The sequence below is a fragment of the Fopius arisanus genome, unplaced genomic scaffold (genome assembly GCF_000806365.1).
Source record: "Fopius arisanus strain USDA-PBARC FA_bdor unplaced genomic scaffold, ASM80636v1 scaffold00003, whole genome shotgun sequence".
Taxonomy (NCBI): Eukaryota; Metazoa; Arthropoda; class Insecta; order Hymenoptera; family Braconidae; genus Fopius; species Fopius arisanus.
The window spans coordinates 1,612,009-1,639,974 of NW_011887742.1; the positions used below are offsets into that span (position 1 = coordinate 1,612,009).

The window sequence follows — 27,966 nt, forward strand, 5'->3', positions numbered from 1 at the left end:
GCGACAACGGATGTAGTTCTTTTGTTTTCAATTTCCGCAGGGCATTATTATTGGACTCGCACGAAAACCCCCAACGGTCGATGCCCACCATCAGCGCGATCTCAACGCCTTTTTTTTTTTTTTTAATTTATTTATTGTGTGGGAGTATGGGAAATTAGTCAATCCGGACATGCGACGGAACCATGGATTAGATATTCCGGACGGACATGAGTGTTGGATTTTGTGGGGGGTAATTATTCGATATTTGTCGATGAAAATTGCCGCCAATTAGGGTACCGTTATCTCATATTCGGGTCATACAGTGGTTTTTTTTTTTTCATTAAAAAAAATTTTTTTTTTCCATTTTTCCCGGTGTTTCACTTGCATTTAGAAGTTGCACTTTTAGGGGTGCAATGCATACTTGCAATTCATCGTCTCAATTTCCAATGCTTGCCACCGCGAATTTTTATCTCATTCGAATTTCCCTGAAATTTGAGAAGTCTGGTTTAGACAAAAAAATGCAATTTAAAAAATTGACTTTTTTGATAATCCAGGAAATTTTTACAGATCGTCGAATAAAATCAGAGATTTGTCTTTTTCTGTGCGAAAATTTTCCAATTATTTAAATCCTGATTTTTCAAAATTTCGAAGTCTTTTTTGAAAGCAACCCCCAAGAAATAAAGAGATTCGATCCAGAGTAGATAATTTCCTTTTTTGCGTTGTTTACCGCAGATAACAGGGGAATCCCCCTGGAGAAGCCTCAGGAATCCACAAGATGGCACCAGCAGCTGCCGCGACTCTCATTGAATCCCGCGGAATCAATCCGCGAAGAATCGTCCCTCAAAAAAAAAAAAAAACAATTCTGATTTCCCAAGAGCTCATGCTAATAAAAATATTCTATTCTTCATTCTTGCAGGTCTTGCAGCACTTGCATCAGAGTAATCCACCTCCTCCACCGCTCAAAAGAATCTGACGAAATGGGTCAAGGTCAGAGTCAAAATACAATAGAAAAAAAAAAAAAGACGGAGGGCTCGAAAAAACTATTACGCAATGATGAGAGACAAATGCATTATATGTCACTGGGGCAATCTATTTAGGACCAGCTAGTTATCAGGTAGCCACCATTTTGTGAACCAATTGCGTAACAATTGCCAGAGTTGCCACAATCATTCGCCATTTTGGACAAAACGCGTCGTCTTCTACGTTTTTGCCGTCGATTTGAGCGCATGTGCAATGTGCAGCCCACGCTCGTTGTCGCGTCGTACAAGGTCACCAGTACCGCGAGTTTAATTACATAAATTAGCCACTGCCCTCCCCACCGCATCATACTCCCATCCATATTGTAGATGATGCGTATTGACGTTCCGCTATTTTCCTACATTGGCACATACCACAAGAACAACCGAATTCCATTTATTTTCGTCTAATTAAAAACTCCAATTGCATTGCCACTCTAAACTGCACAGCAGTTTCTAATAGTCTGAAAAGCCGTAATCCACAGAACCAGGAAAGACTACGGATTTATTTTTAATTGAATAATTAGTTTTTGACTTTTCCTGAAAGTTTTCACTTTCAGGAAATATTCTCGAAACGTCTTTTTTAATATTTTTCTCCATACTGGGTCGTAATTTTTTACGATGAACCAAGCGCTCTTCAGGTATTAAATGTTGAATGGAAATGCGAGTAATTAATAAACGAATGAAAAACATTAAAAACTCGTCTACATGTAGCGTGCACGTTGCGAGAGTTAGATATTCTCATCGAGAGGATTTGCTTCTGTGTAATAATAATTTAAATTTTATATTGGAACCAATGACTTAATTCTGTTAAAAAAAAAAACAATAATGTCGAATTGAAAAAATCAATGTTGCGAATGCAGTTGTGGGATGCCTCGCATAAAACAATAATGTATTCCCATGCACGTAGAGTTGAAGAATAAAATTATTACATTAGAGATAACGATAAAGATAAAGATATGAGTAGCTATCAGGTGAGAAGATGGACATGAAGATGACAAAAGAGAGAACCGCTTGGGGAGAGGTTTTAGTAAGAGCATCAATATAAATCGCAATATCTATTTCTATGCAACGAAGAATGAAATATGTCTGGGGATTGAAACAGAACAACTGATTTAAAAAAAACAAACTTTACTTCCACAATCAGTAAAAAATACATTTATTCCGGTTGGAGAACCGATTCGGCAGCAAATAAACGTGATATTGTCCCTCCAACCGTTCACCAGGTAGGAAAAACGATTATGAAACGGATAGGACTCATGAAACTTTTATACACAAAGTCATATAACCAGGGCAGATCGATTGAGTAAAGTGTGGTCATCAGCTGGACTATTCTTTATTCTTTCAAAATGCACAGTTGCCCACTCCGATTTGCCCTTGAAACGCCTCCTCACGTTTTACAACGATCTCAGCGCTCGTAAATATGAAAAATCATATTCTGGATTTTGTTGCTGCGAATATCGATGATTTATTTTAGCAACCGTCACATCAATTAGAATGCCAGTTTCTTCATTAACAGGTACATGTGCTGGTCTATCTCGAAGCCATGGAGATTGTTGGCATCACCTTGCAGCCTCATGAGAAGACCACCGAAGGACACGTATGCAGATCTGCAATAGAGAGAGAAAAATATTAAAACTCCAGCATTACCCCCAAATTCTCCCACCACGTCCCAATAATATTCCAGAAAAAAAAAAAGGGAAAGCCTCCAAGTCATGTGCCTCAATGACTCGAAAAATTTCTCCTCATGAGAATAAAATAAAATTAAAACAGATAAAGTTCGGGCAAACAATCATTCACCTCTTGTGCTAATGCATTACTCTTTAATTACAGTAGCTCACTGATCACATAATTATATAATTCATCGATATTTTTTAAAAAGTGCAAAGCTTCGTTCTGATCCTCTTCGATTAGACACGTGTGGTTTAACAACAAATTAATGGAGAGGGGTAATAAAAAAAAGAGATTGTGAATAGGAATCGGAGGATGCGATGGCATTATTAAAAATGACGAACATAGTTGTGCTTAATGCGACCGTCGTAAATGCAGTGTCGATAGCGGTCGTGTATTGGTTGAGAATCACACAACCAGCTAACCACACTGCCAGCACGCCGGTCGCCATTGAGGACCGATTAATCATCACTTCTTCAATAGTCACAACAGGCTGTCATCCAGCATTCATTTCTCCATGAGTTGTTCATTCATTAGCATAGTCTCACTGCCAAAACTGGAATTAATGCTCGAGCTAAGAGAGATGCTGCAGAGTTGAACATAATGCGACTGAAGGACCCAATTGGCATCCAAGTGCAATCCTCTGATTTCGTGTATTTCTAGATATGCCAGCTCTGGCTTCCGGTTCACCTGCCAAACGGTGAATATCCCAGTCTGATTGGCGAGAGCAACTCGTTTTATTTTTGTCTTCTTTCTCGAATGGCGTATCACCCCGAGGATATGGCTCATCAATTTTAACCTTCGCCAAGTATCGAGCCAAGACTCGTTTTAACTATACAAACTCCCGATTGAGGAATTAATTATTTGTCGTTGCAATGCATTTCGAAAATATTCGACGATTATCTTGTCGAGAGAAGAATTAAGTTGTATCTGCATTTGTGATAATGAATGTTTGGAATTTGAGTCGAAACCTTTTTGATCCACCGCAACTACCAAATTTTACATCCAGTGGTGAGGAATAATGCGGAGAAATACCGCAATTGAATTCAATTGAATTGAATTCATCAATTCATTAGTGAAATAACGTGAATAAATACTCAAAGTGGTCCCGATCTTTTATAAAAGCTTGTCCCCACCCCCAAAATACAATTCACCCCCTCAAAAAATTCATGGATTATCGAAGCATTGGCATAAACAAAAGCAGGTGAAATGAAATGAAAAAGATTGATCACATGAGCTTTATTATTATTACATAATCTCAGTCGGATGTTCCACAGCCCCCAACTGCATTCCCAGCTGTTCCTGCTGTCGTCTCATCTCGACGACGAGAGATACATCTCCAATAACAAAATGCACAATAATCATCTTAAAGCTACAACTAAAAATTATCATGATGACAAATTAAAAAATAATCCCAATGAGTATTTCAATCTGAGCGTAGACATTACTAATGAGATCAATGACAACAAAATGACAACAAAATGACAACAATGGCCTTGAGCAGGTTGAAGCTTATTTCATAACAATTGTCGCGGGGAAAGTGATCGGAAGGTGTGGCAAGGACACTCTCCCCCACACCAGCACAATACCCAGTAATCAATGGTGGGGAATAAAAGGAATTAGGATGAACTCGAGGAGCTCCGATGGTTCAAGTCAGACGCGATTGCAACGGTGACGATGACAGAAGAGATGTCGTACCAGATAGTGCATTTACAGTATTCAGGGCCCGTGTAAACGCGCATCTGGCACGAGCCCCAACTGCCGCAACATTTCCTATTTCATTTCATTTAAGATACTTATCCATTCACTCTCTCTCTCTCTCTCTCTCCCTCGCTCTCTCACACACACAGGGACCCATACACACCGAAATGACAGTATAATTTAGCTTCCGTCAGTCCACTCCCACGATACAACCTCGTTCCCAATTCCCCACAAATTACCCGAATATGCATTTCAATTTTTTCCTCAAAAAAAATACGAGAGAAAAAAAAAAAGAAAACGCCCCGCCCAAACTCGCGACCGCGTACCCCACCGTCATCCCAACGTTTCTCGATTGATAAATTATCGATTTCACTGGCCCGTCGAAGAAATCACGATCAGCTGTTCCATTGAGTCGACCCAACGCGTACAAATCAGCTGATCGGCCCGACAGACAGCAGCGCCTGCATTTATTGTTTTTCCAGGGCTCCCCCTCCGACGCAAAATAATTCCGTACACCAGGTAAGAATGCAAAAATCTACACCCTCGTGAGGATAACCTTGAGACACCTGGTGAATGCGGATTGCCCATGAAATAGCGAAACCGATGGGACGATTACCCAGGAGGTTGGCGATAGTACTAACTAGAATGCCAATAATTTTCCACCCAATAATCGTTGACCGCGACTCGGTTGCGCCCAGGGCTTGGGAAAAAGAGAACGAGACACATCCTCGATGCACTAATAATAGACGCGCATTGCAGTCTCGCGTCCCTCCTAATACCCCTCCTTAAACAGCCTCTCCTCCCCGCGTCATTTATATGCACTATCCCCTCCGATGAATCTACAACCTCGATTTACTCGGGCCAGCGCAAACTTGACGGTAAAATGGCCGATTATTCGTATTCAATTTATCTTGAGTGTTGAATATTACAACCAATTCCAACTGCATTTCCCCATTCAAATCTAAACAACTCTAAACAATCATAAACAACCCCAAACAACTCTCAACAACTCTCAACAACTCTCAACTCTCAACACTAGCAACCAATGGTATCACTATCTCTCCACTCGTCCATTTATCCTCGATCATGGGTAATCCTTGGATATTAATTAAGTTGATGGATTTTATTTTCGATAATATATGATGTACGTATCGTGTACGTATCGTGTACGTATCGCGTATGTATCGTGTAATCGAGGCGCGTAACGTCTCCCCAACGCGGCGGCTGGGTGAATACTAGTTGTTCTAGCAATAGCTAGGAATGAGTTAAAACCGAGAGTAGTTACACTCCCGGGGAAGTGTATGGTAGTTGGTGGGTGCTAGTTCATGTTATATGTGTTGGAAAACGATAGGATTCGTTGGGGAACGCGACGCACTGGTTGTTACACTGTGACGATTTGTGCGAGCTCAGCTCAAGAAGAAGAACAAGGAGATTATTACACAATCGACGTTTAAACTCAGTGGATGCCTCAGCTATGCCAAGTAGATGAATCGGTGTTCATGTGCTGACTGCGCGTTTTCAATGTGCTATTTTATTTTTTAGTTTCTCATTTTTTTTCATTCTATTACTTTCGCTAATTACTGGATATCCATTCGATATACGTTGAGCGCGGTTTGCTCATTTTTTTTTTATCGATTTTCCTTCGGTTTTTCGATTTTTCTAAATGTTCATGTTTCGATTTGACCGATTGTCCGGTGGATACCACTTTTGGACGGGATTTTTAATAACAAAACTCATCGGCGAGTGGATTAAGAACGACTGAGGTACTCGGGAACGTTTACATTTGTATATATAATGGCATTCGTATATAATTGGAGGTGGGATCCACGTGTCGAGGACGAAATTGTGATAGCGTGCCAAGAGGAAATCAAGGGAGATGCAATCGCACTAATTTTTCGTCTGACTTGATATTTTCATCGGGTGGGAAATGATTTTTGATTTTTTTTTTACGATTTTTATGAACGATGACGGAGGATTTTGCCGTTTTTCGGTGGTGACTCAGGACAGTTATGTCCTTGGATCGATGAACGGATGTTTCGAGGGGTTTTCGCGAATGGTGGGATGGGCTCCAGGTCTAGATGCACCGGAGTTTGGGCGTTGTTTGAATTTTTTCGGGATAATTGTTGGATAATTGGATGAGGATCGCGATGCTAACGGCGCAGCGATGCAACGTCGGTTTTTCAATGACGAAAATAAATCGGGATGGCCTAACGAGGGATTACGTAACCCATCTATGCTTGGCCCGACTAACGATTACGTTCCGACGAGAGGCGTATGAGAATGTGTCCTTGTTTTTCGTTTGGTAGCGGCCGACTTCGGGTACGACCCGGAAAACTCGTCGATTCAGACTGCACGCGTGTTTTCTGACTCATCGTCCTCAACTTCATCCCCACGATATCAATTATTCCACGCTTATTATCAAATACTCTCAAGTCTACGCTGTTCCCAGATACATGATTTATTTATTTATTTTTAACGAAATTTGTTAAAATGTGAGCAAGTTCCTGGGAAAACTTGTTCTCACGTTCTGGTCATCGTCCGACGGCCCCTTATCAATTATTTACATTCTATATAAATGATAATTCCGTAGAAAAATTATGGTTTTATTGAATATCTTGGAATCTAACCGGGCTAATGGAATTTTTATGAGAACTTTTTTTTATCGCGCAGAGCAAGATTTGGAAAAAAAATTACTCGATTTTTCTCAACGCTTTGGGCGCTCCAGATTTTTCTTCAGGGTTTCATCTTTGTGATAAAAAAAACCCTGGTCTTTTGGAATTAGTAACGCTGGCAATTTTCATTAACCGATAATGGAAATGAGTCGATATATTTATCACAGCTGTGCATTACAATGGACTGAATGGCGTGACCAAAAAAAAATAGACGAGAAAAATCTTGAAAATAACGCGAGTTATTTTATTCCGTTCAAGTTTAATTTAAACTTTTGGATCAGGGGCTTCTGACAAGATGAATTTCCTCATCCTCACCACTGCCAACATTCCCGCACAGCGATGATTTTTCCGATGCAAATGCAGGCCCCCATTAACTCGTTAAAGAATGTCTATTACGGCCCTGGTTACTCGACTATCGACAAATTGCGTAATCAATTTCCTAGTGGCCTGCTCTCACAGTTATGCATGTGAATACGTGTCAAAGTGCTTTTCACGATCATTGAGAATTGTGTGGCACCATATGACGTGAATGTATGACGTTTAATCATTTATTTTTCCACAATCAATGTAAAAACGGATGAAGAAAAAATTGTTTGGCATGTAAAGGGATCAAGTGAACATTCTCGATAATACAAGAAAATATTTCTAGGTGACATGCGTGCATTTCACGGAGGAAATCTTCACGATTTGTCTCATTCTTCTGTCTTTAATGAAATTAAAATTTCCCGACGCGTTTTCCCGTTTTTAAATATTTTATTCATTCATACTCTTCGATATTTTTTTCGCCAAAATTCCGGATTTTCAAAATTTCGTGAGAAATTATGGATAAGATTGACGGAAAAAAATATCACGTTTTTGGGTTTTGTAAGTATTTAATGGCCGACAAAATTTCGCGGTGGTGCCATAATTTTCATGCATTTTTGTAATTATTTTTAAAAGTTCAATTTAAAAAATCGTAAACAAATATTGGCATTAAATAGCGACAAAGCGCAAAAACGTTATTTCACGCCAATCTCCTCGTAAGATTGCCAGAAAAATGAAAATGAGAATGTGATTTTTGGCTAAAAGCATCTGCACTGAGAAAAAATAAATTTTCTAAACTATATTTACTAACCACGAGAAAATATATTAGTAAATATTTATCCAGTGATCATCAGATTTACTGATGGAAAATAAATATATTTGGAAAAAGAAATTTTATAATTTCAAACATCTTCAATTAAATTTGCGAAAGGCCCGAGACGTGTCGCGACGTAAATGCGAATCGGCGTATGACTGCAATGTCACGGCTATTCGAGGGCGAAAGTACCCAATTGAATGGTTAAACAAAATAGAATGCGGGTCATACAATAATTAATTCATAAATTCAATGAACATGAAATGAATTATCGATACGAAGGGATAGAAGTAATCCCAGTATTCCGAATAACTCAATAATAAAATCATTGAATAACAAAAAATAGAAATGAGAGTATTACCGCTCGTCTGGATAACCGGAGCAACTAATGAGGATGTAACACGAATTCTCCGTCAACTCTGCCATCGAAGATAACAACTATCCGCCATCATGAGTTTCCCGTGACGTCAAAGGAACCACTCGTTCCTCCCGCTCTGCCAGGGCCACTTTTCGCGCAAACTCATTTATCCCTCAATCCCACGCACTCTTTTTACCGTAAATAATGTCACCCAATGAGGGTTGGCAGTAGAGAGCACTCGCAAATTTACGCTGAATGTTCCCCATTATTTTTTAACTATAAAAAAAAATTGTTAAAACCAAATTATCACAGGCTCCAACGATTTTCTATAATTTCCCACCGATTTTTCTCATTTTCCCTTATTGAATCGTTGATTCAACCAATTGATGATGAGTCTGGAGCTCCAGAGACTGGTCCTGCGTGTCATTGCAATCGCGTCTGGATATTGCACTAATGTAGAAGTGAATAGGACGGCAACAGGATGGAAAAGTAGTGGGGGATGGTAGGACGAAAGGAGAAAAGGGTGACGGACACGGAGCACTGGATGCTGCACTTGGGGCAACAGGATGACCCAGTTTCAGGCTCTCCGAGTATCCTAGTTTTGGCCCCCCATGCCTGACCTTTCCTCGGTATCTACAATGGGCGCACAATGTTCCCAGTTTCCCCTTCGGGTGGTTTTAAAACCCCAGGGAGTGGGAGGAAAAGCCCTCCCAGTCGGCCAGGTGAGCGGGTTAGAACGGTAAGATAACTGGGTCATGCCCAGAGGAATTATTGGGAGGCAAGGTCGAATTGATAACGAGCATCTTGGTCATATCTAGATGCAGGCGAACGAGACGATTTTTTTTTTAACAAAATGCAACGAAAAAAAAACATAGATTTCAACCAAGAATTGGTATTCTCTGAGAGAGAAAATATATTTTTGAAAAGCATTCCTCTGAGTCGTGTCTCAGTTATCTATGTCTTTTATTTTATTGGGTCAAATAATGATAATAATAATAATAATAATAAATAATGAATAATCCAAAGTTAAAAAGTTTTAATTATAGTGATAATGGTTTTTTTAACGTGAGAAATTTTTCTTGAAATTTTTGGGCAACTCATTTTTATTAAATTTTTTCCCATTTTTCAAATTAATTTTGAATTAATTCAGTTTTTAAATATGTATGGAGACTTTAATTCTCAAGCTCATGCGTAAAACAATAATTAATAATCGAAAAAATGGATCGATTGTTGAATCTTGAATAGCATTTATGTCGAGATTATTATAAATTTACGAGATTTCATGAATGTCTTCAGAAGATTCGTGTAGATCCGAAAGTTTCGAAAAATTTTGAGAGAATTCCAAATTTTTACATAAGAAAAAGGGGAGAATTCACGAATTCGTTGGAATTCGGAATAAATTGATGAACGTCAAAGAATATCGAGTGTCCAAAGTACGAAGAATGGGGAATATCTGTTGAAGAATTTTAACACGAATGAAGATAGAAAAAATGAAGAGCAAAGATGATTCCCAAGAAACCTCACGAGAGATGTTCAAGATGTTGATTCCTTGAAGATGAAGATGATGGAGAATTGAATTCATGAATTTGAATTTCTCTACGATCCACCGCTGCCTGACCAAACCAAACAACTACTACTTCCCAATTCTCTACCCTCCATTCAATTACAAATAAGAGTAATTGCTTTACCATAAGCTCTTCAGCTTCCCCATTCTTGAATTTTAAAAGTTGAAATTACTTCCACCATCAGCAGCAGCAGCCTCACATCCAAAAAAATTACTCATCCAATGATGAATAGATGGAATGGAGATGAAAAAAAGTGAATGATTATGAACTGATTGCAGAGTATTTTAATATTCAATGATTACAAATATGAAACATGACATGAACAAATTTATGAAACAATTAATGATAACTGGATGCAGTAGAGGGGAGATAAAAAATAACAAGTTGAATATCTCTGAATCCAAGAGAGACGGAGAAATTTGTGTTGAAACCTTTTTCGCTGTACCGAATAAGTTCTGATAAAAATTTTGATATCTCCCACGGATTCATAAATATTCTTCAAAAACTCGCCTAGAGCCCAACTGCACTTGTTATTTCTTCCCCTCTTCGCTACTAACTAGATTATTCCTAAATACATGATTCCAGTGACAGTTTGTAGTTATATCCATCATTTGAAGTCCCTCCACGCGATTTCTAGATAGCCATCGTCATCTGCAGAAATTTCCAGTCTCAAATTCCACGTGAAAATCAATCCAAAGTCACTCCATAGTCATAGCGTTAATCATCAATAGATTGTACAATGGGTGTAATCTTGATCCTGATTTAATCACTTATCGTCGATAAGATTCCGCCGGTACAAACGGACATACGTCGATAAAACTCTCAGAAAACTGAGATACCACCAGCTGTGTTCACTCGCTTCTTTATCAACAGAGTGAACCCAGAGTGGCTCCCTGTTCTACAAGAGCTAAAACACCTGTTATTCATCCTTCGTCAGTTCTCCACCCTCACCAACTCCTCGATGATGTTTCTCCTTCTCATAATATTTCACTTGTACTGTCAATTATTCTGCGCAATAATTCACTCGGATTTCCCACCATTGGCAATTATTCGTCGAGTAGCTTTCAGGTCATCAACTACTGAATTATCCTGAGCTCTAACAGAACATTTGCATAATTACCACGAATGAAGGGGCTCGTGTACGTTGAATCGGTTTCTTCCTTCAAAAATAAACCGAAGAGCCACGAATTCTGTCACATCTGAAGACGAAACTTGACTCAACCGAGGATCGGTAATAAAGACATTACGCTTTTAGCAAATCGAAATTTTTGATAAACATTTTCGAAATTTGTCACGGCCATTAGATTTTTTTTTCATTAAATTTTCAGTGGCATTGGCTATTTCAATTTTCCAATGTTCTTCAATAAAATTAATCACTTCAAACGATATTCGGTAACTATTAACGAATGGTTGAGTCGAATATTTGTTTTACCGCTGGATTTCTCAATGAAAATTGCTGCAGTAATTAACTACGCAATTGTGAAAAAATACACAATTGCTCTTTTGAATTCTCGGTCAATTGGAAATTCAATTGAATGTGATATCCAATTTTTGCAATGAGTTGAAATATTCAAACTTTCATTGAAATTATCGATCTCTGAAGCTGAACAAAAATAGTCGCGTGATCAATAGAAACATTACCGCACAAATGATGAACAGATAATCGATTCTAGAGTCAATAATTTTTCCCCGTAATTGAGTATTCACAAATTCCTTTACGAGACTAATCAGTAATATTCTCAGTTCAATTATTCAATACCACAGATAACTAATGATCTTCCGACAATTCGCTCAAAATATTATTGTCATGTTACTGAATGCCTTTTCCTGATATTGCCTGATATTCCAAAAAAATGATATTACTAGCCAATCCTGAACCTGACAAGCTCAAATTCGACGAACAATTTCCTCTCCAATTGAATTCCCATCAGGAATACATACGGAGAAATATTTGGATTTTAAGACAATTTACTAGCTACAGCCAAAAAAATCCCCAACCACTGATTCTTAAAATGAATTTTAAAAATTACCATTGAACGAATAAACATTAATAATAATTCAAGGGCAAAATCGACTGGAGGTTCGATAGAATTACTGCATAACATTAACAATTTAATCCTTATAGATCAAAAGACAAAAGTTAATAAAAATGGAGGACCTGGAGGAAGTCCTCCTTTCAATGGATCTGAATAAATGGGGATCTGATAGAGGAGCTGCAGCTAGTAGATAATCTTAATAAATTCCAACCAGTGTATTTCACTTAATTTTTTTCTCCTCACGTGTTCACCAACAATTTAAATAATCTCCTTCATTACCACAGGCAAGTCATCCGATTTCTCATCTCCGAATGAAAATCAGTCATGAATCACGACAGACTTATCGGAAACATGAGAATACGTATAAACCACCGAAATATTTCTCACTGTTTGGTCCCCTGAGACGCAGAAGTATTCCTCCAATTTTCACCGAATCGAAAATATAATTTCGTCCTCGGAATACTCAACTTTCCCTCGATTCGAATTGCATACGACTAGATTGGATTCGAAAGAACTTTTTTCCAAGTCGAATAATTGCCGCGACTTGCATTGGAAAATCTATACTGCGTATTGATTCCGTCTTTCATGACATACATTCGAGAGGAGAAAAAAAAAAAACAAATGTCTCACGCCTCCAGTAATGCATTGGCACAGAGCGAGGTAAATTGGTTTGCAATGAGGCCTATCGAAACTTTATCCGCAACGTTGAGGCGTGGAGGAAGAAGATTATGAAAACGTAAGGGGGAATAAAAAATATGCGAGCTATTTTGCATTGCCAATTAAGTAATGAAAAACTAGAAGAATTGAGTAGCGAAGAGGTGAAGGATGACAAGTGAATTTAGATAATAGATGAGTTTTCGAGATATATCTCGGAGTCCGAAGGAAACAGCAAAATATTTGTAATTGCATTTTTTACAGCTCTCGTTTAACTGTAGAAATCATGCTCTCAGCAAAATATTTGAATCTCGTCTAAATTCTGAGATATTCATCATACACTCAAAAACTCGAGTAGACAACCAGTGAATTATAAATTAATTCTTTGACTCTTCGCTACTGAATTCAAGATCGCATCTCACCAGCAAAATCAAGTATATATCTCCATATCGATGAGTTAATAACAAATCTACGAAATGTTAATTCATAAAAAAATTGATAGTTTATCATTTGCTGCAGGTGGTGGTAATAATAAAACAGAGTAATTACAAAAAATGCTATTAACTCAAAAATAAAGTTTGAATCTTTTTATCCATATTCATTTAAATAAATTTATTTCCACTAACTGTCGGAATTTGTTATTAAGCTGTCGATATGAATGAAATTTTGGACTTGTTCGAGACCCGATACATTTCCATCGTGATACATAAAGTAGAAAGTTTAGGTGACTGAGGGGACTCTTGGGAAAATAATTCACACAACTTCTCCTCCACGCGAGAAAAATAGACATTGCATCTGTTCTAAAAACAATGAATATTTACTCACAGCCTAGTGCTCGGTTCGTTGCTTGCCTCGTCTCCCTCGATTCGGTACACCTTCCCAGACATGACATACTCAAAGCTGTCAGCACGTGATCCACCCTCTTGTTCAATAGCATTCCAATCCCCACCATCTGGATAGCCATCCTCTCTCAAGGTGGTAGCAAGGACGAGGCGAAATTTGTCACCTGAAAAAAGTGAAAACCATCTGTCAAAATAGATTAAAAAAAAACAACAAAATATCCACCGCTCATATTTTTCCTCAATTTCCCAACAACCCCTCGAAACCGTCATGATAATAATTAGAATAATAATTTATTACGCCACAGTAGATGACAGCAATGTCAATTTCTCCTGTCATGTATGCACCTCCGAGGTGGAATGACCATTTTCGAATAGATCTTGCAAGAAAAATAAAGCCCAAAATTCCCATCCAAAACCATCAGAATTTTCCTCCAATTCCCGTTTCAATTAAATTTCCGCGTGTTTTAATTGAGAAATCACACAATTACATGAGAATTCACGACATGCTCGATGCAATTTCAGGTGATTATCGTCACGATAAAAAAAGCACAAACAATCACCAGCGAAATTGGTTCCTCTCAACCAAGCTCCACCAATAACAAGAAAACAGCCTCTTACGAATCTCGATCTAAATCCACTGACTCGCAATTTGCAAATTCATGACGCAACAATTTATAAATAACCAACGGAATTTAGTGTTTAAATATTCCCGATGACTTTGCAAAATGACAAATGCCCAGTGCAGATATTCTTCCAATTAATGACCATTCTTCATCATCAACGATATCCATACCCTCCCCCCAATCCCCCAACGACATTTCCTCATCTACGTCATGGCTAATTGCTTCTCGGTGGGAGAGGATCGATCGTGTCTTGCCATGATTCTCGGATGAGTACCGACGAATTACGCAGTTGCCCCTGTCGACCCAAAATGGCGGCTCGTTTGATTGAGTTACACGGAAAATCAGACGGTTGATTTCATCATGTCCCCCTCCGGTCAAAACGGCGTCAAAGCCACTGCTGAATACCGTGAAAAATCCCAGAGAGCAAATCCCAACCCGATAAAAGGCCACCCCTGGTGAAAAAAAAAAACGAGCGCAAGGAGAATAAAAAAAAAATGGTAAAATAATCCTCGAAATTGTCGGACATGAGAATTCGTACCGTTGGTACATGTGAATCTCGAAATTAGCCAGAGCACATACGACGCAGTTTGATGGTACCCGTGCGTCGTCGCCGGCCTCACGTTTATCCCCACTTCCATACCAGTGATTCGCTCTTCACCTTCACCTCGAGGATGGCATCCTGCTCTCACTCACGGCACGATCCCGCGTCTGGACCGAAATTGCCCGAACGTGAGCGACTACATCGAGCTATCGATCGTCCACTGTACCAACATTCGATTTAAAGGACGGTACGACCTTGGTAACCACACCACCTCATACCCCGTTCTCCTGGCCCCCTTTGATACCACCCTCTTCCTCACCACCTCATACGCCCCTCAATTCCTCAATCCCACCATCCGTCCACCCATTTACCCCTCCCGGTGCCATCAGAGGCTTCTGTGTCACAGGTTACCATTTCCTTTACCCCCGCCCCCGCCCCTTCCCCTCTCGCTGATAACCGCGCACTTTTTATTATCTTTTTTCTCTCCCCCGGAGTGAAAAAAATCAACCGACCCAAACATTCCCGTGTTCTCCCATTTTTCCGCCCAATCGGAGCACTAAAACCGCCCCCCCCCCACCCCGGGGTGAAATAAAGTGCAATAAAAAAAAAACCACCCATGCATTGATGCATATCACTGGTAATCAACTTTAGTCTCATGTGCACACAAAACGGGGGTAAAACACGATTTTCATTTCACTCTGATCGAATCAATTGATCCGACATTGGGCCAGTGAAGATTGAGCCTGATGACAGGATTTTTTTTTTCGCGATCATGAGGGAGAGAATGGGGATGATGGGACGAAGGGGGTGAAGAGGAAGGACAGAGAGGAGGCAGATGAGGTACAGGTGATATACGGGCGAGTTATTGAATGAGGGATGAAGTAACACTTGGGTAGACTCACATTATTACGATGTTGAAAGCAAAGCGAACGAGTTTTCTCGGTTGGCCCGGAGCAAGTCCCGCCAACTAACACAGCAGCTAGTCGTGCCAGCTTTGACCTTGGCATTGAACTTGTCCGTAAAGGGGGGATTGAAGAGACGCAAGCGGGTACGGAATGGTTAGAGCACGGTGGGGGAGAGTTCTAGAGTGAGATAGACCTGGTGAAATAGAGGGGGAGCAGGGTGGGGTGAAATGGTGGCCAATGCGGATAGATGGAGGGGGCAAAGGGTTGCGTCATCTCGCGCAAGCCTGAAACCCGCCACGCGTCAATACAGCGGCCTAGCCCACCGACTCCATAACCTTCGCCCACTGGGAGGAGGTTCCAGGGGGGAGGGGGGGAAAAAGGGGGCCTCGATAAGACAATGGATTCTCTTTATTCTCGACTTTTGGACGTGAAAATTCAATTCAGGGAAACCATAGAACCCTCGCGACTCCTCGTTTTGCCTCCTCATTCCATTTTCCATCGATATCCCAGAAACAATGACTAATATCAACAATTTAATCATGATGATTTTTGTGGAGATCATTGAAAGCTGTCAAAAGTGTTAACACCGAAATTTCGATATCTGGATTAGATTTGGACATATAATTGGAAATAATAATTACAATTGGGAATTCGTGAATTTGTGATTTTTAATTGACCGATTGTGTTCAGGAATATTTTTATTGTGGTCTTGGTCGAGCTGATACCGGCCATCTGTATGAATGAAGAGACAAGGGAAGAGATGAGGGAAGAAACTGGGTCGACGGGGGAAGGGGGTGGGGGGGACAACCCGGGAGAACAAGAATCCTGATGCAAGGGGAGAAAGGGGGGTTGCGAGAGGTGGCACCTGTTCCAGAAAATTAGATGAGAATTTGAGATGAGGGACTATTTGCCGTGAAAGAATTTCCATGTGTCACTGCATCACATGATCGTGCACTTGGGCTGGCTGACCTTGAACGACTAAACCTCCTTACATCGGATACAAGGAAAAATAAAAAAAAATTACGGGGTTTTAATTTTTCACCCGGGGGAATTTAGTCACGGGTTTGTTTATACCGAGTTCTAATCGCGTGTCACGATGTCTGCAAGAACCGGCCAAGTTGGCTGAGTCTTATCGATTCTACCATTTCCGTAATGTAAATGGTGACAGTCCGATGTAAACAAACATGGCGATACGGTGAAACTATTTTATTCCTTGATTCTATTAATCTAATCAATTATTTAATGATAAAAATTTGACTCACCGAGCTCCATCGGGTATAACCAGCTGTTGATGTCCAGGATGAGGTCCATCTTGAAGGACTCGGACTCGCAGTGCAGCCGACTGACTGTAAATAAAAAAAAAAAACAGGATTAAAAATCCGACATCAGTGATTGCATTCATTCGATGATTTGAAATTGATAATGATTACTCAATTGATCATGGAAGATGGTGAATGGAAGAAATGAATGGGATTATAACAGAAATATAAAAAATTACACAGCTGCTGTCATTTACGATTGAATTTCATGAAAGAATTGAATGCAAAAGGATAAACTTGTTCTCGCCCCCGCATTCCGATGGAATAATAATTAGTCTGTCCAATGGACATCTCCAATATCATCGGAATACTGAGGTACTGGTCTACATGGCATCCGGGGGCAGCCATATGTCGCGACAATGACCTTGGATTTTGGCCACGGAGCAGAACCCTCACTCACCTATTTCCAGCCATCTCTCAGCTTATCTCTTCTGGTACCGAATTAAAAAGCCGAAATCTCGAGGTAACGGCGTAAAATTCTCTCCCAACATTTGGCCAGGAAAAAAAAATTCTTCAAAAAATATTAACCAGAACTGAAACGAGACGACACCGAGGGAGGTTCACAGCTGCCTCGAGAGCCTCTGTGAGTCCTTTCCTCGGTACCCAGTCCTATCCCCACCCCAATATCTAGTTATTCGCTCACCTACGCATTTGCCCCTCACCCTCTGGGCGGACGAGCACGCGCACCTCATCCTCAACTGCTGCCATGGCCTCAGACCTAATGCACTTACTCCCACCATCCTCTTAATTCGTTATTGCACGTGACTCACTATCAATATTTCATGGATTTTTATCACTTGAATACTATGATAATCTCAACCTCCCGAAAACACCCTCATCTACGAATAAACCGAAGACATTACTCAACGATTAGAATAGAACTGATTAATCCATTAACAATTTATTCCATTCGTTCGAGATTTTTTAAATGATATTAAAAATTCCATAAGCTATTTTCATTGTTTTTTTAACTTTTGATTGAAGAATCGGTGAATATCAAGGGGAGGGATTGGCAAAAATGTAATATACCGTATGCATGCGCTAGGGGCTGGGGGTTGAGAGGGTGAAATGGGGAGAATTGCGCACAGGGGGTTTTATCAACTGCGCAGTGACGCTATCCGGTTATCGAGCGGTCGGCTGGGCTCTATAAATACTGGGCACCGGGGGCCCTCGCCACCCACCACCCACCACCCAATTCACCCCCTCACCGATTTGGTTTACCCGCCTACGCTCGCAAAATTTCCTCTGTGTGTGTGTGTACACCCCCTGTATTTGACTCGGTTTTTCTCCCACCCTGGAGCCACTGCCAGGGGTGGAAAACCTTGACCTTCAAAAATTTAGGGGAGTGGGGGAACGATGCGGGATGGATTCTGCAAGGGGCAACCTTATCTGAGGGGATTTTTACAGTCCAACCTTCGTTACCTTTTTTCTTTTGTGGTTTCATACGGTTACTTTATGTTTTCGTTTGTTTTGGGGATGAGGGGGTGGTTTCAGTCGATCTGGGGGTTCCATTGATTTTTACCTCGATATATCTATTTTTCCTCTTTTCGCTATTTTCAGACCAGCTTGTGTGGACCCTGACGTATTTAGATTCCTTTATGTTGTTTTGCTTTTATCGTACGGAGGAAATTCAATGAAAATTACGCGAGAGCTCTGGATTCCGCTGGGCAAACTCACGCTTCCGACAATTTTTATGGGAAATTCCCGAGTAACATGATTTTCTCATTTCTCATTAAAATGGGATTGAAAAATCGTAAGCAATCATTTTAAATTTTCACAGATATTTTCGAAAATTTCTCTCAATGAAAAATGCAGATTTTTCTCGGTTTTTCACTTCTGCAATTTCCGGTATTTGAGGAGAATTGTTATAGAATAATAATTATTTAGCCGCTGCACAACCAGAATTTTATCAAAATTCCTTTTCATGTAGAACTTATTCAGTGAAATGATTTCTCGGGGATTGCGGAACCCCCACGTAATTTTTATTGAATTTTTCTCCGCATGTGGATTTCCATTAAAACAAAATATTATTCTTTAAGCTTCAAAGGGGAGTTTTAATAGTACTGCCTTAATATTCCGGGAAATGCCGGAGGCGTGTACAGTAATTCCCCATCATTCGTTTTATGTCGCTCTGTCGCTCCTCACCAGACCAATTTATTAACCCAATGACCGAAATTTATCCAGGGACAAGACCAAATTCAGTACTGAAGCAGCAAACACTAAATGAATCTTGACAACTCGCCAGTTTTCAATTAATATCCCGGAACTTAAACAAGATAGCAAAATTCCTATAATAACTTTTTTATAGACGTCAATCCAATAAAATCAAAGAAAGACTGCCTAAAATTGCATAGCTCCTCCAGATTCGGAGATATTCCTCGAATTAACATCCAAGTCGACCTAAATCGTTTTACCGTTTCACTACTGAATTTACCCAGCGAATACATGGTCGCATTTATTGAATAAATGCGGTTGCGCACATTATTTAATCTCAGAACGAGATAAATATATAGAAGCGATTTTTATTCCTCTAGAATTCTGGTTTCGTTGGGATTGACGCAAGTATCTCTCGGACGTGAGAAAAACGTTGGAAAAATGCCAGAGTGCGAGGAAGGAACGGCACCACTGGGACAGGCGGAGAGGAAACCGTCAATTAATGATTCTCCATCTCCAAAATAATGCCGACTCTTACGTAATCCACAACAAGTCGAATAACATGACAAGGAAATAACGTTGTCGTATTTTTCAACTGCCAAGAATTCATTTCGCGAGTAATTCAGTAGCACAAAGTGAAAGGGTAAAAAGTCAACACGTTTCATAGTTGAATTCATCAATATCTCTGAATCTAAAAGAGATAACCCAATTTTTCTCAGGACCTTTTTTGCAGAGGGAAATGAGATCTGCGGAAAAGGTCGAATAAAAAATTTCACTATCTCTGATGGATTTTGAGATATTCAACCAAAACTTATTCATGCGCTGAATCGAATTACCAATAATTGCTCCGTCGCTGCAGAATTTCAATCACAAATTTCAATGGCCAATTAATGGCACTCGGAAGTGAAAAATTATCCCTCCGAAAATGTCTGCACTGATTGGCATCAAACTACTTGGCGCATTATGACGATTAAGTCGAAATTTCGGCAATTTTCAAATCTAAATATGAACGGCCTTCACTGTAGGATCTATTGAAATAATTTTTCGGAATAATTATCTTGATTTGCATTATTCATTTAGAGAATTGAACTTGAGAGTTTTTCGTTGAGAGTTGCGATGATGAAGGCTGAGGATAATCCAAGTTATCCCCATGAGTGAATATCATGAAATTATCCTCATTACCCGGTTAATTCATAATGAGAATTTTCATGGAGATGATGGAGATGAAGTTGGAAAACAATGAGGCCAGTTTTTGTTGTAAATTTCTCACAGGATGAAGCGAGTACGAAGTTACAGTAGTGTATGTTGCGATGTTGCCACGTTCTTTCGGTCCCGAGAAGAAGAAAAAAAAAATATCTGAAGTTGTATCCCGCACTGAACTTCAACCATTGAAATAAATTCCTGTGAGTTCCTGACTCGATTAGAATAGAAACTGGCAGCATCGGATATTCCATTTTTTTTTACTCTCACAGCTGCTGCACAGACTTTGAGACCTACACTCTCCAAATACATGTATTCGCGTACTTCACGTGAGATAATTGCCCTTGGAATTGAAAAAAATTATCGCAATGTGTCTCGAATATTGCACATGTGTTGCACGAGGCAAACAGAAAGCAAAAGAGGATGCTGAAGCGATATGAGAAAAATTCCAAGTAAATTAAAAAAAAATTAATGCTCATCTTTGAAAATCTCGTCAAATCTCAACTCAATCGCCTGCTTAGTGTGAGGATATCTTCAAAAATAATCAATAGTGACCGTTGAATTTTTAGAATGAATTTCTCTCTGTGCACATGCCAAGAAAACAGACGGAAATAATAAATCCACATAGAAATTTTCTCATTTCCTATTTGGAAATAAATAATTCATATTACAAATGTCACGCTGGCCTTCAAACTGTTGTCCAAACTAATGTCTGATACTTTCCAAAGTTACAATTCGTATTTTAAGAATAAACGATAATTCAGTAGCGAAGAAGTAAAAACATTCAAATCAGCTTATTTTCCGAATCCAAAGCAGATAGAAATTGACGTAATAATGGTCGTAATAATCGTAGAAGTGTTTGATAACTATAAAAGGGTCCTCCAAAATTTTCCAATATGAAAATTAATAATTACTTAATCAGAATTTACTGAAACTATTGTAGCGATATCCGCCGGATTTTTTGGTTTTAGAATTGCGAATCGACTGGTCAACTGGTATTCATGTAAAACTGCACAGATCTATTTCCAATTGATCCGAAAAAAAAAACGGAACAAAATATGAGCAAAAAAATAGAGTACGTCGTCATATACACGATGCTTGCGTAACGTTTAATTCAAGGTCGCGTCGCACTGTTGAACGATAATTCATTCTTATCTCCATTACCGGGCGCAGTTGTGATCGTTCGAACGAGCCTCGTAACCAAGAGCAACGCTGTGTATCGAAGTTTTTTTTATGTCTTCCTACACTCATGATGAATTCTACCGTTGACAATCTGAAGAGACATTTAAAAAATCGATTGGCAAAAAAACCGCAAATTAAAAAAAAAAAAATCGCACCGAAAAGTGTCTCGAAAGTCGACGATTACCCAAAATTTTCCAGGAAAACTTAAAAAGTTAAAAAATATTAAAGATTAAAAAAAATTGTGGTACTATGCGCACGATTTCAAATCTTGGGTCATTCGGCTTAATTTGTCTATTTTTTTCCTCAAGTATTTTTTTAAAACTTCACCAACGTCCAAGTGCATAGAAATTTAGTCAGACCCGCGACGTGACTTTTTAAAAAATTCCTGTAATAGAACGAATACAAAATACCACTGACAGGAAAGAATCCGTCAAATCCATCTGGATGACTCAATCAATACAAAACTTGCTCGACGTGCACGTTTCATATAGTTATCAACGTCGAATATTGACGGTGCGACGTAACGGTTGAAAAATGTACATAAGCATCGATAGGGAAAATATTCCACGGTATTGTTTTAACTCAGTGTGGAAAATTTTCCTTACAATTTTCACGGATGATTCCCGAAAAATTCGCAACTTCCACAGGAATTTCAGGAAATTTTGTCATCGAATCTAATGTATCCCCCTACAATCATGTCGGATTCCATTATTGACAATCCAGAGAGACATTAAAAAAATCGATTAATAAAAAAATCGTAAAGTAAAAAAAAACTTCCGAAAGCGCCTTTAAAGTCGACGATTGCCCAAAATTTTCCACAAAAAAACCCGTCGGTCCCAAGTTGCTTCATTTTGTCTCACAGTATTTAAGAATTTCCAGAAATGTTATCATTTAATATAAATTTCCTAATCAATAAAATAATTTTTATATTCTATTATTCCCTGAACTCATCAAAAAATCGGAGAACTCAGTAAAAAATGGAGAATTCATGAATTGATGAATTAAAGAAAAATGATCCTGCTCAAAGTTCTATACCAATTATTCCTCCAAAGCCGATCTATAAATTCAAATACTGATAATCATGTCCTTATTTTCCGCCTAGACTCCACCAAAATAAACAGATATCAAAACCATCAACAATTGACGTAAACTATCCACGAGATAATGCAGAATGTAAACGTATCGGCGGTAAAAAAATGCCCGATTGAAAGAACCCGATGAGTTCACCATCGATCTCGCGTTATCAACAATTACCAATCCCCCAGCTGCGACCCAAAAAACCTATAAAATGCAATTTTCATCGAGTATACGAGCTTTTCAGATCAATAATCCATCCCCCAGAATACCGGAGTAAACCGCGTGTTGGAAGCGAAATACTGCGTCTCCCCCGAGAGCCGTAACTGTCCCCAGTGACGTACGCGCGAGACAAACCGCGAAAAAAAAAGGTTAAAAAAAAAAAATTGAATAATATGTGCATTGCAAATTGATACCTCAAAAATCGTTGAATTCATGGTTTTCTCCTCGTGGATTTTCCCCCTGCACTTTGCAACGTCTTCCTTGTAATTTCAAGGAATGTCCAGGATGAAGATCCCTCATCGAGGAGGACGTGTACTCCATGACCGAGTGATGTAAATTATTGAATGGTAAATTTATCAAATGAATTTATAAATTTTGGAGGATGATGAATTCACGCTGGCACTAGTGATACTCAATCGAGTTGGTTCGTCACTGATCGGCTTGGGAGACCGGCGAAAAAGCCGGCTGCTATCGAGGGGAGGGGCAGGGCTTAAATATAGGGGAGTGAGGTGGGGTATATAGGGGGGAAAGGGGGTGTATAGAAGAAAGAGAGTGGCTTGGCTGCCTTGGCACTGACAGTGGCCCTCGCGCCTAGCAACACGAAGGCCAAACTCGCGACGCAAACTATCGCGGAAACCAGCCGACAGAATAGCCCCCTTTCTATCCACTTCAGGCTATTCTAACTCGTACTTTTTTTTTGCTAAATCGGTAGGAAGCATCATGTCACACTGCAGTCACTTGACTGAAAATAATATTTTACATTATTTCAAGTTATTAAATAATGCAGAATGACTAGCATTTCCGAATTATCTAACTCATCATTTTTTTTTTAATAAGTCAGAGGGAATTGTCGTATCACACTGCAGGAACTTCGCAACAATTTTGATTTTATATCATGTCAAGTCATTGAATAATAATACCTTCCGTTTCAGAGTTATCTCACTCGTAAAACTTCTTTTTTTTTTTTGCTAAATCGGCGAGAATCGCAATCATCGGAAAATTCGCAATGTTCGGAAAAAATTTGAATTCCTCCGATTTTAGATTATTGGAGGTTACTTTACACATAATAAATAAATAAATACTGAGTAATTGCAAATTCAGTAAAACCTTTCTTGAAATATATAGAGAATTTTTAGTATTTTGCGCAACTTCCTCTACACATGCAGACGCGCATCGATCTGAATTGATTATTCCGGAATAAAGTAGACAAAAGTATGTGGAAATTCACATATAAGCTTCGCCCTCATTTATTATAAAATATTTAGTGAATCATTAAGAACCTGCAACAGTAGAAGTTTCTTCGAATTGCGAAGTTTATAAAGAAGCGTTCAAAAATGGAAAACCTAAGCGCTTCGCTTTAATGAAAATATTCATAATTAATAACTAATTTCAAAATTATAATTTTTACTTGACGAATTTGATAATTAAAACCACAAAAATCTATAGCATAATGCGTACTCAATTATCGATACAAATTAACCGTGGAAATTGAACTCGGTAAAAAAATCCCCAAAAAATTGTGATCTAGCCTTATTAATTATAAATAATCAGTAAAAGAAAGTCGTAATCTTCGCGCCCAAGCGAGTTAGCAATAATTTCCACGAAATGTTTATTGCAGCTCTCGTTCCACTCTATAAAAGAGTTCCTGAAGTGGATCGAGGTGTCTCCCTTAAATACCAAGATATTTCTCAAAAATTCGACAAAAAATGTGAGATTATTCGAATTTACGGTTTGCAGCTTCAGCGAAAATAAAGCTGAATAATATGCCGTGAACACTTCACGCTACTGCATGTGCAGCGAATAGGAGGTACTCGACGTCAGTACCAAGGTCTGCATACATATACTTTTTACCGTGCAGCCTCTCCTGAGCGATGCATAAGAGAAGGTACTTGTATGAAAAATCGTGCAACTCGTCAGCTCAGTCCAATGTTTGAACCGAATCACCACGTCAACGAGTCTTCTTTATTCTCCCCCTTTCATTCTCTTCTCAGTTTACCTTTTTGCCTTTCTGGTCCAACCCTCTGACCATTCTAATGCAGAAACCGACGACCAACGTACCCCTCTCTTTGTTCATCAACAATAACTGAGGAATAGAGAAGTTGAAAAGAAACAAAAAAAAAAGGGGTATTGTAAATCGTTGGCCCAGTTTTTCCCACGTCTTCGAATAATCAAACTCTGCATAATTGAACTATTTTTAGTTTTCGCAAAAGATTTGACTTGCACTGAAAAAAATCAGCCAATCAGTGATCTTGTTGAAAGATAATTGATTTTTTTATCAGTCTAATGCTTATAATTACTGATCAAAATTTACATTTTTTATGGTAAACTTCGTTCTTTCAATTGTCGATTAAAAAGAGTATTGGCGAAAAAAAGAAATAAATATTTTTTCAAAAGGTGAATTCCTAAAATAGTGGTGGATTTGCGGAGGGTTTTTACGTTTTTTCAAATGTCAGATTTTCGGAAGAAATTTTTTTCGGGGGGACATTTTACAAAATGCAAGAGACGATTTTTTTATTACGCAATGGTGACAGAAATGGCGTTGATAGCTCAATCGCGATTTTTTGTAGATTTAAGTGAATTATATGCTTCGACCAGCAGGAAAAAAGTGAATATTGAATAACGCTGAGTTTTTCAATCTTTTTGCAAATCCCCGGAATTACAAATTGGACTTTCTGATTTTTTTTTACTTGAACTTTCTCGATATTTATTCATCACAATGGAATAATTCAACTAAAATTCAAATTTCCATAAACTTTCCCATATAATTATAAACTATTAATGACTAAGGTCCTAGCTACCGTAAACCGAAAATTTTTAGAGTTATATCTCCCTGAAGTCACGAATTAGAAATAATTTCCAGAAAATTTCTCCCTCAAAAAAGCAACTTCTTTCTGACACAGTTTGATCGACAAGATGTCAGAGAAAAGATAAATGCCAGTTGTGACGTGGTACTGGGAATTTTAAACCTAGAAAATTTGACCCATTTATTTCTGGCAACAATCAGACAGCAAAACTATCGACAAATAGCCGATAATATTGGAGCACTTGTGATATTACCAGTGAAAATAGTCATAGCAACTCAGCTGAGATTTCATCTGAAGTGCGACCTTGAAGCCAGGCGTGACCTTGACCGTGTCATTCCCCACCCCGCGCACCCTTTGCCCACCCCTCTTCATGCGCTGTACAGAGCGTCATATTACGTACACAAGTGCTCGGTGTGCTGCTGCGGGCGCCGCTGCATCGACCGCTTCGCGGATTCCTCCCGTCCATCCAATATCACCCTTTCACCCTTCCACCCTTCCATCCTTCCATCCTTCCATCCTTCCACCATTCCCCATTATTATCGCATGTACACCGATAATATACATTTACGCCAACGGCACTGACACCCATACAACTCTATTTGAGAGAAATCCACTCTGGGTTACCACTAGCAGGAAACAACTGCGAATATTTTAAAGATATTCTGTCCACTTTTACCCAAAATTCAAGTTTTTTTTTTATTTATCTGAAAAATTGTTTATCGGATTGATATGCAAAAATATTACGTTTTTTGCGTTTTATCATTATTTCATAACTCATGAAGATGCATACTGAAAATTTTCCTGTTTTTTTTTTCTGAAGTTTAAGGAATTTTCGGAAAGTTTGGGAAAACGCAGGAAAATTAGTGCACATCGTGACATTTTGAGAGCCACTACATAATTATAAAATAGGAAAACGATTAATTTTTCGCGTCAATCTCATCGGTAATTTGTCAGAAAAATAAAAAAACGTGGGATCAATTATTGAGTGAAAATTTATAAGTAATAATTTTACTCCTTAAGGATTCTAGATTAAGAGTCCAGGGTTTGAGTGGATGATTTTTTTTTTCAATAGTTAAAAGATGAAAGAATTCAGGAATGAGAAGAATTGAGGAGTGATTTAATTTTGCATAGACAATGTAGTTAAACAATTTTCTATGCTGGTTGTTTAATTTTGAAGGTGATTGAAGAATAGAGTACTTTGTTTCTTCAATGCTCCATTTATAGTTTTACATTTGCAGTTGGAGGTAATAATTTAGCGTTAATTAGACTGTTGGCTTTTGCCTATCTCTGGATTTTAGCGCATGACACTGAGGACATCAGTTTGCGATGTTGGTATATGTTTTTAGAAGAAGTTTTGAAGCATATAATAGAGAATGATGGCAAAAATTTTTTAATTTAGGGTATTATGTACACTGATCATAACGTAATGAAAAGTGTTCTTCGTATTCCTATTGATTTCAACATTCTGCATGGGACGAGGAAAACTTAATCATATCGGCTATTGTATATGATTCAAGGACAAAGTCATGTGCTAAATAAAGATTTTGGACTTCTGGAGGAATATTTATAGCTGACGAGAAAATCCACCCGTTCAGTGCAGTCTGGATTTCTTATTATGAAGGCAAAGCTTTTTCATTCATGAAAAAAGATGATGTGATTTCATCGAGGATTTTATGACTTATTAAATCACAAGTGAAGTGATTCCCCCATCCCTTCCATTGGAATTCAATGTAATTACTACAAAATTCCAATTTTAGAAATCGAAACCTTTTCATAAATTATGAAAATCTGTATCAATATATATCATAAATATGTAAATCAAGACATAGCGCCTCTTCTTTAAACGTGAGTCGCCCCTCATGTGCGAAATGTTTACGTAATTTCCATATTCATAATTCCCGCCAAAAAACACCCAACGAAAATCACAACAATGGTCGAAGAATAGTTTGGTTACGTTCGTAAAACAAATTAAACGCATTTATGGGTCCAGTAGATGAGCGTAAGAAATTTCCGTCTGAATTATCTAAATGTAAGGCCCTATTCTTCGATTTTTATTTAATTTGCACGAACTTGTCAGGCCATGTGCGTTTCGAAAACGGGATGAGTGCGTTGCCGGTGCAGACAACGTGTTTAAGAGGGAAACGAATATATCATTCATAAAATATTATTTCGGGAGACCCCGAAGTGTACTCGGTAGAGAAATATTGATGGGATTTAAATAACTCACCACGATCGAATTTTTTCCCCTCAGGATCAATGTCTTTAACGTTGAAAATATCCTCGAACAGTACACCCGCCATTTTAGACACAACTGAAAGCAGTGACACGCGG

At 38.7% G+C, this 27,966-nt stretch overlaps 1 protein-coding gene across 2 annotated transcripts; it reads right to left on the minus strand.

The window, feature by feature from the left end:
* Positions 1-2,109: 2,109 nt before the first annotated feature.
* Rpb8 (DNA-directed RNA polymerases I, II, and III subunit Rpb8) lies at positions 2,110-27,966 on the minus strand. 2 transcript variants are annotated; one of them, XM_011309912.1, is made up of 4 exons: positions 27,863-27,966; positions 16,943-17,026; positions 13,595-13,775; positions 2,110-2,605 (listed from the first exon to the last, which is right to left on the minus strand). In XM_011309912.1, exons 1-4 carry the CDS (start codon positions 27,933-27,935, stop codon positions 2,488-2,490), a joined length of 456 nt encoding a protein of 151 aa, XP_011308214.1. In that variant the 5' UTR covers positions 27,936-27,966; the 3' UTR covers positions 2,110-2,487. The 2 variants fall into 2 exon arrangements, with proteins under 2 accessions (XP_011308214.1, XP_011308222.1); XM_011309920.1 differs by lacking the exons at positions 16,943-17,026; positions 27,863-27,966 and adding an exon at positions 14,773-15,041.